The 9,710-nt window shown below is 31.0% G+C and overlaps 1 protein-coding gene across 1 annotated transcript; it reads left to right on the top strand.

Annotated features, from left to right (window-relative positions):
* Nucleotides 1-5,458: 5,458 nt before the first annotated feature.
* LOC130448803 (uncharacterized) lies at nucleotides 5,459-9,075 on the top strand. Its single transcript, XM_056786328.1, has 2 exons — nucleotides 5,459-5,630; nucleotides 5,854-9,075. The coding sequence occupies exons 1-2, from the start codon at nucleotides 5,585-5,587 to the stop codon at nucleotides 6,408-6,410; spliced, it is 603 nt and encodes a 200-aa protein (XP_056642306.1). The 5' UTR covers nucleotides 5,459-5,584; the 3' UTR covers nucleotides 6,411-9,075.
* Nucleotides 9,076-9,710: the final 635 nt, after the last annotated feature.

Genomic DNA, 9,710 nt, shown 5'->3' with positions numbered 1-9,710 from the left:
GTTTATTGGAATTGGTAAAAAGAAATATTTTATCTGACTTAGGCTGACCGCCTACCATGCAAATGTTTTGAAACAAAGGTTGCAAACCAGTTCTTCTTGCAACAGTTTGGCAACCTGAGCAACATATAACAACTGGAAGTCACACACAAGGTGACTTGAATGTAACTATTTGCAATCGGCTGTAAAAAGCAAAAAGCTATAAACGTTCTATCTGCCTCAGATAGCGTTTTTGTGCTGCAATGAATAGTTGAATTAGGTATGGATGGATCCGATATTCCCTCTGTACACTGCATTGTCTTCAGTATTGATAATAATCACTGACGTCTTCCTCATCTGAGTCTGAATACATTGAAAAATTACTTTTCACTTCTGCACCAACTGATTTAATACTGATTAGGAGTCGTATCCGTGTGTGCTCAAGTTTTATTTTGATTGCAAAACTGTTGCAAGATCAACTGGTTTGCATCCTTGGTTTCAAAACAGTTGCATCGTGGGCGGTTGGCTTTAGTGTAATTGAGTGAATGATTTTTTGTATCAACCATATCATTATTTCAACACAAATCGAAATGGGGATAAATTTTATCAGTTTTGTTTATTGAAATTCTTTCATCCAATTTAACTGTTTTTATTATGATCTCATTGCTTTAAAAATCATGTCATAATTTTTCTATATATGGAAATTTTTGTGTTTAGGAAAGTTTTTCATTATAAATATTATGATAAGAAGTTCTTCATGGTGTGAAATATAAAATTCAATCTTAACTTCTTTGAATTTAACGCCAACGAAACAATATGCCTTTCCATTACTTAAAAAACACGTACGTCACACGCCGTATAGACGAAACTTCGATGTTGTCGTTATCGCTTTACAACACTTTTTCGCCTCTTTTTAAACACACCCTGTATTTCGGTACTTACGATGCTGGTGTGTACGGTTCGACGTGGCGAAAATCATACTATGACGTATCCCATAAATTTCACTTCCGCCTTGGTACCCTGTTAGAGCATCCACTTGAGACATTTTCATACTCTATAAAATGTCAAAAAAGACTTAAAACTTTTGAGCTTAACTTAGGGATATGCAAAAAATTGATCCTTTTTTAACAATTCTAGACTGTCGCTCCCCTAACTCCCAACATAGATCTCTGAATCTGTCCCTATTTGGAAGTATCTAATAAATCACACTGAAATCTTCGTTTTAAGAAAAAATATTTAATTTCTAATGTATAATTGGATTCCTCATATTTTAAGCATACAATTTTCAAGAAACCCGTATAATTTTTTGTTTTAGCATCTGTGTAAAGTTCCTATAAGATTCAAATAATTAATATATGTGATTGTATTCCTGTAACTTCCTGAAAACAACACGTTTTCAGGAAATGAGTCCCGATAAATTGAAGTTCTGGGCGTTTACAGGCCAACTCGCTACATTTACCTGTCGAATAGGTCTTGCAAGTACTGCTGTAGCTGGTATTATGTTGGACAGAGCACCTGCCTTGGTAGTTTTGTAAATCAGAGTCAGGTTGGCGACACTTCTTCTATACTATAAGCTGTTTTTAGTGAGTTCTTGATTCTTGAAGTGTTTCGTCCACCATCTTCCGCAATTCAACGATGTACTATTCGTTACTATGCAAACTAACTAGGTAAAGTGCAAATATAAGCTTTTTTATTTCAAATTGGCTGACTCGGCAGACTTCGTACTTCCTCAATCAAAAAATAAAAGACCTAAACTTTTGTATAAAATAAACTTAAAACAAACAAAAGTAACCATTTTTTTATTGAAACAAAAAAAATGCTCGTTATCACATTGTTATATTATGTTGCTTACTTACAAAACAGAGTTTTCCTAAAATACTGGCTATTTAATAAGGTTTCAATAAGATATGGACAGGCACACACAGTTATTATAATGTCTGTTAATAAATCTAAAGCTTTCTGATGAACTATGGACACTCCAAGTTGATTTCGCAAACTTCCAACGACTGGCCTTGCGATTTATTTATGGTCATTGGAAAGGCCAGACGTACCGGAAATTGTAAATGTTTAAAATTCGTTGGTATCATCGGTATACGCGAGATCAAAACATCCTCTCCTTTGTATTTTCCCTTTATGATTGTTGCCTCAATGACGTTATTCATTCCCTTTTTGGAAGCCAGTCTTGTTCCATTGCACAGTCGAGGTTGATTAATGTTATGCAACATACTTTTAACTGCAAATTGTGGGGTGGTAATTCAGGCAATTCCAGTGAATTAAAAACCCCGTGGGTTAGTTGACTACGTCATCCTGGTTCATTACGGTGTCGAAGGGAACCAACTGTCCCGGAAGAAAAATCTGAATGGTCGCATTGAGATCCTTGATTGGCCGCGACGACCTAAGTCTTCTACTCATCATCCTCATATATATCTATAACTCGAGAACAGCTGGAACGATTTGGCTAATTATGGTCTTGAATTATGAGAAGGTTTAAAAGGTGAATAAATAAAAAAATGCTTGGAATTAAATAAAAACAAAAATTTCGTTTTTTTTTGGATGTGTTAACTGTCGTTCAGAAATCAAATTGAAAGTGTGGTTTAAAATGAATAACTAATTAAAATTTTTATATTTTTCTAACTACATATTTATTCTTAGGAGGTGAAAAATAAACTTAATTTTAGCTAACCACAGTTGGTAGATTAACTATCCATCAAATTATTTTTATGCAGATTGATAAATCTTAAGTTTTGTCACAAATTGAATTTCTGAACGCAATCATCATATTTGACATTTGACAACCAACTAATATTTCGATCCATCCTCTATGTCGATCGATACTTCAGACAAAGAGTGCATCTTTCTATCTTTGTGAATGACGATTACGCTACGTGCGAAGGATAAGGAAAAAGTTTTTTTGTCCTTACCATTTCTTTACTTCGGTGATCCTTTGTGATAGCATTGTATAAAGAATAGGATAGTAGGTAAACCTTATGAGGATATTATTTGACGAGGTGGACGCCACCAATAGATGGCATTGGAGAGTTGGCGTCAAAAACACGTCTTTTATTACTATACATCGTAGCTTGAATTATGTGTTTTCTTAGCTTTGGTTGCCGAATTACCCCAATAACAGATGGCGCCAAAATTATTTAAAATATTATATTCAACCCTTAAGCTGTGTTGTAAAGTTTCTTATTTTGGGTGCCTATAGCAAAGTTGCAATTTAAATTCATTATTGTATTGTGTTTGTTGTGTTATTGTTGAGTTTCGTTGGTTGTGCATTTGGATTATTTTTTTATTTGAGAATCTTTGATATCTGGATATATATTTCGTTTCTTAGGTAAGTGAATATTATTACAATTAATATACATCACTACTCTCTTAGTTATTTTATTCAAATTATAAGAGGCGTTAGATGTATAAATGCTACAGCTTACAATTTCGAAAAGAAAACTGTATATTTAGCGAACTACTTACTAAAATGTAATTATATAACAAATAATCACTTCTTTTCAATTTTTTTTGAAATGGCTGGAAATAAGTGTGTTTATTTCAAGTGTGGACTAAGTAAGAGATCAAATCCTACAATTGAAATGTACCGATTTCCTGTGAATGACCCTACCAGATGTCAAAAATGGATCATACACTCGAGTGAGTTATTCTTAAGACGATTATTTTTCATAAAGGAATAAAAAATAGTGAATGTGAATGAATGTTCAATACTAAACATAAGTAGGTATTTAATTATCGTCAAATAAAATCGTCCAACAGTTTTTTCTGATAATGAGTTTATTTGTATTATGGTCGCATTGCGAGTACAATGATTTACTACAAATTTCAAATCCATTCAATCTTATAAACTTATCAAAAGTACTTGAATCATAGCTAAATTTAAATTTAGAAGCCATCTTTATAGTAAAGGCAAACAGAATAGAATAAAACATTTTTGAAAATATTTCAAACTTATACATAAACACAACTAACCGAATACAAAGGACAGAACTTTTATATTTCACAAAAATTGAAATAGTATTTTTTGTTATTTTTTTATGTTTATGAACTAAACACATAATAATAAGGTAGTGTGTCTGTGTGTTTATATTTGGAAATTATCATGTCAATGAGGCAAAAATTTCACCTGTTCAAATGTATATAGAATGTTTTTTTATCACATATTATAATATGATTATAATACTATATTGTATGCCATAACAGATTGACAAAAAGTAACAATTAGGGAAAAAACTATAATTTCCTCCATTCTCAAGTTATACATGAAAATTATGCTTTTGTTTTATCCAGCATAGAATGTTTGAATGAAATAATATCAAATACTAGTTTTATTTGAATACAAATATACTATAGACATGTACCGCCAAATCTTCGATACTACATTTCGTGCCTTCATGAGGCAAACATATAGGTTTTTAATTATAATTATTGGACAATTTAAGCGATATAGCACACTTTTATCTCGAATAACTAACATCACTAATGATTATTCTTAAATACGTTTCTGTCGTAGATACTCGTTTTGATTTTGTCAAAAAATGTACTGAGATCTTTACTTTTAACATTACCTGGTGTTTTCGATATAAAAAAGAACTTTTTTAACCATTGTAATGTCCCTCCATAATATAATCACTATTTTTGTCCATTGTTCATTTTTTTCCTCATATCTATTAAGGGTAATAATATAGTAATGCCATATACCATCTTAGGATTGTTGAATACTTTCAATAAAAATGAATTTTAGTTTCAATTTTATTATATAGGTATATTGCAAAAAACACATTTAACAAGAGATAATTTTATTTGCTAGTAAGTACCCGCTTTTATGACCATACATACTTGGTTCAGATAAGTAGACCTTTTGCCTGCTTTTATTATACCATTAAACAAACAGATGGTTTTGTAAGCATTTATGGTCTCATTGTAAAATATAATTTCTGACAGTTGAAGGTAGCAACAAGCTCCTCAAGTAAATTTTTCCAGCCGCACATTATGAATGAATTTATCATCCCAACAAATATTGATGTTAGTTATTTATTTCACGATTTACCTATTCATAGCTTCCTACAGTAATAATAGAAACAGCCTATTTAAAACTATAGAACAAATTAATTATTTTTAAAAAATGTTACGTATAAAAAATCCTGGAGAAGAGCAATTTATATTTTCAACTGTAGTAGTTGGTGTCTTTTTTGTAACGTTATAACTATATTAAATATGACGTCTTGGATATATTTTTTGTATTGCATTTTAATAGGTTATAATTTCAAAAATATATGACTCATGCTTGATTTACCTATAACAGATTTGTTTACCAGTAGTAATATAAATATATTTAACTCAACAATGAGCTCAGTTTTAACATTTCTATATTATTTTGTGGTCAATCCAAAAAGTATAAATAGATAATACAATAAATAATATTGTATGATGAGGCCATTGTATAAATATCTTTACACAAAACTGACAAAACGATTATAAGTAGGTATTTTAGTAGTAGTTGATAGGACAATTTTTTTTTCTTTATTAGAAAGAGTTTTTTTATTTATTGGTCTTATCCAAATTTTTGCATTGATCTGTAACTTTCAATACAAAGCCAATGAATATAATATTTATATTAACATCAGATTATTTAAATATTTTTGGTACGTATATACTTATTTGTATATTTTTTATTTCTGGTTTTGTTACAATTCTTTTGAATGGTCTTTTTTGTATGATTTTAAAAACCCTTTTTAAAGATAAGTATGAGAGTGTTTTTACCATTGTTGTGAGCATACCAAGAATTCAAGTTTTTGAACATAAAAAAATATTTTACCACACCATTACAATAAATATGTATGTTAACATTGATGTTCCTTATTTCAGGTAATGCTGTTTTGGCAAACCTAAGCCAGAAATCACTAAGAAAGAAGCTGATCTGCAGCAAACATTTCAGTGAAAATATTAGTCAATCTAAAAGTTTGCCTACTACTGCTGTACCATTCCGTTACAAAAATGATGAAGGTTCAGAAAGTGAATCGTATAGGGAAAATTTGGATGAACAAATAATCCAATTGAATGTTTCCTCACATCCACAAATATATTCAAATAGTGATTTTATTGCCCCGACTCATTCCAGAAACATTGATATGACAGATAGTTCTATCAGTAACCATGAAGATGAAGAGTGGTTGAAAAAGTTACAAAACCTTCCAACTTGTTCTATGAGAATTAGAGGTAGGAAGCAGTCATTGCAAGAAGAAAATGAACTGTTGAGAAAGGAACTAACCAATGCTAGGAAAAAAGTCAATAACCTGAATACTCAATTGAGAGCTACAAAAAAAAAGGATTATGAAAACGCAACTCTCTGCGAACGTTTTGTATGGAGAAGGAACTTTCACGAATTTTACAAAATCTCTTGTGAATATGCACTTACGACATAAGATGAAATCCCCATGGTTACTTTCTGAAAAGAAAACTGCCCTGTCATTATTTTATAAAGGACCTAAGACACACATATATTTGCGACAACAAGGGTTTATTTATCAACAGTGAAATCATGGGTTGCCAATTTCCGTTGCAAACCTGGATTCAATAAAAAAATTTTATGCACCTTACTTTCGACGAAATGTCTATTAAGAGAAATCTTGAGTACAACATGAAAACAGATTTAATTGAGGGTTTTGAAGATCTGGGCGAGTTTAGAAGAAAGCCTTTCCCTTCTAGTGCAGCTCTAGTTCTCATGATCAGGGGAATCTATAGCAACTGGAAAATTCCTATTGCCTACTTTGTATCAAATGGTGGGGTGTCATATGCTTCTTTATGGTGTATAATTACCAAGGCATTGGAAAAACTTATTATGGTATATTCTTTTTGTTTTTTTTTGGTAAATCAATACACAATCTTTTTTATGTTAACGTTTCGGTAGCGTTGATCCAGCTACCATTATGAAGAATAATGTTTTATAAAATTTTGGTTCCTAGCTGACATTAATGAAAAAATTTGAAAACTAGAACATCGATAATATTATATATAATAAGATGATTTAAAACTGATGCAAAAAATTATCGTCCATTTTTCAAGGTCCATTCACAGTAGATTATATTTTCGATAAAAGGTGAATATTGAAATATTTGTGTGGATTATGGTTTGATTTCCAATATTCAACAACAAAAAGAATAATGAATAATCAACATTTTTATTTATAGTAGGTAGGTGTTTCAATAGTAAATGTGATTACTTGACCCAAGAATATCTAGAGGTCATCGCGAGTAGATTCTACATGTACTACATTTTTGGGGTTTTACAGTCTTCTTAACGGAGATTCAGGATGTTTAGTGGATTTTGTCCATTTCTTTCTGTGGTCAATATTAAGAGCTACTTTCTATATATTTTCTTCATAATACATAGTCCAAATAGGTCGGGTACTGGTTATAAAAAAAATTTCCAGAAAACAAAAATATTGGAATGTGAATAATGTTCCGAAGCAACACTATCATACTTTTTAACAAACATTTTGAGAATTTGAAAAAGTTTTAAAATTACAATAAATTTACTCAATTTGTTGGCCATTCGAATTTCCCACTAACAATGTTTTAGCTGTAAAATGCACAAGGAATACACACAGGACCGTACTACTTGTAGTTTCTGATAATTTTTTCAAACGCTCAGTCTATAATTCTTATAATTTTATATCAACAATTTCATAAAAAGTGTAGTTATTATTGTTACTTTATTTAATATTTTGAGTGTTTTATTTAGTTATCTAATATGAAGGATGCAATTACCTCAGAGCAAAAATCCGTGATTCCTGACGTTTATACCAAAATCTAACTTTTTTTTATTTACATTTATTTATTTCAATTTATTCATAATGTACTTCATACCTTCACATTGTATTGAAAATACAAAATTTCAACTCATCCTCCTCTATTTACATTGAAATCCGTCTGTTTACAATTTAACTGAAAGTCCAAGCATTAGGTAATGCCATAAGATGTTTATTGTCCAACCGAGCTCTGACCTGTTAGAACCTTCATGCTAAAAAATTATCATCTAGATATCTTTAGATTTATAAGCAACAAATAGATTTAGTAAGTTCCGAATATCGACGACCACGGCACTTCTTCAAGAAAGGACATATTAGTATGATTTATTAGGAATTAGGACTTTAGGAATTATTAGTCCGATATTGTATTATGATACATTTAGTATATTTCATCTCGTTATGTTTAAAATATTGGTATAGTTAGAATTTTTTACAAGCTATTGTTTTTGATTTTATCAAATATATTAATACAGTACGAAAGCGGAATAAAATCAAAAATATTTTTCCCAGGAAGAAAGGGGAAAATCAAATCAAATCAACTGAAATCGCAAATTCTTATAATTTCAGTCACCAAAGGAATGTATATGTATTTTATATACCTTTGTGCAAGGATCCTTCTTCCTATTGCAAATTTAAGTGATTAACATATTAATGAACAATTATTTGTTTCATTTGCTAGTACTACACGAACTCATTACAAAAATCTTTTTTTTATACATTGAAATTGGTGACAATTAGTACTGAAATTAAGTTTATTTTCGGTTCGAGATGAATACATGATATAACATTATTATAAACATAAATTTCAAAATACGCCCTATCTCTCTATTGTAAAGATTCCTATCGAATAGGTAATTTGTGTCACTTTTGTAATAAAAGTAAAATCGGCAACAATGTACTGTCGGTTCGAATTTCGAAGATAAAGAAAACTTCACATTATTTCAGATGGCACTAAGCTACGGGTCACTTTTATGAAGAACGAGTGTAAAAGTAACTAGATGGCGTGCAAAATTGCCTTAAATGTTTTTAACATTGTCACTGTTCTATTCTTTATACAATGGTGATAGTGACATTTCAAGTTATGTGCTCCTTTTTCTGTTGACTTTTTGTGATAGTGACACTTTCCTGATAAGTGCACCAGAACTTCTCACTTCGATTAATTACAATTTACGATGATAAGAAGACTTAGGTCGTCGCGGACCATCAAAGATCTCAATGCGACCATTCAGAATTTTCTTCCGGGACAGTTGGATCCTTCAAATCACTCGACACCGTTATGAACCAGGATGACTTAGTCAACTTTCCCATGGACTTTTTAAATTCACTGGAATTGCTTGGACTACAACCTCACGATTTGCAGTTAGAAGTAGGATCAGTTATCATCACGCTGTGTAACATTAATCAACCTCGATTTGCAATAGAACAAAACTGGCTGTGAAAAAGGTGATAAATAACGTCATTGAGGCAACAATCATAAAGGGAAAATATAAAGGAGAAGATGTCTTGATCTTGCGTATACCGATGATTCCAACGGATTTACTATTCGATTTTAAAAGTTTAAAAGTTCCGGTACGTCTGGCCTTTGAGATGACCATAAATAAATCGCAAGGCCAGTCGTTGGAAGTTTATGGAATCAACTTGGATTGAAGTTAAAATTTTTCGAATAATAACGGCGTGCATTGTTAATGTGAAATCCAACTCCTCAATCTTTTGCCATGACTTCGCTATGAATTCATCCTCAAATTGAACTTTCCCTATTAATGGGATGAACACTTCCAAAAGCTTGGATTTTTAGTTAAATAGTCACAATTTCCAAAATTTGCTGCAAGCTCCAATATAATGGTTTTTGTTCTAACTAGTCAGCAAAGACTATCCGCCTATTTCATACTTTAACGGATAGTATCAGAAAATCTGC

Source organism: Diorhabda sublineata, chromosome 9 (genome assembly GCF_026230105.1).
Source record: "Diorhabda sublineata isolate icDioSubl1.1 chromosome 9, icDioSubl1.1, whole genome shotgun sequence".
Lineage (NCBI taxonomy): Eukaryota > Metazoa > Arthropoda > Insecta > Coleoptera > Chrysomelidae > Diorhabda > Diorhabda sublineata.
The sequence above is the reverse complement of the archived record's forward strand: the minus strand, read 5'-3'. Positions and strand labels throughout refer to the sequence as shown.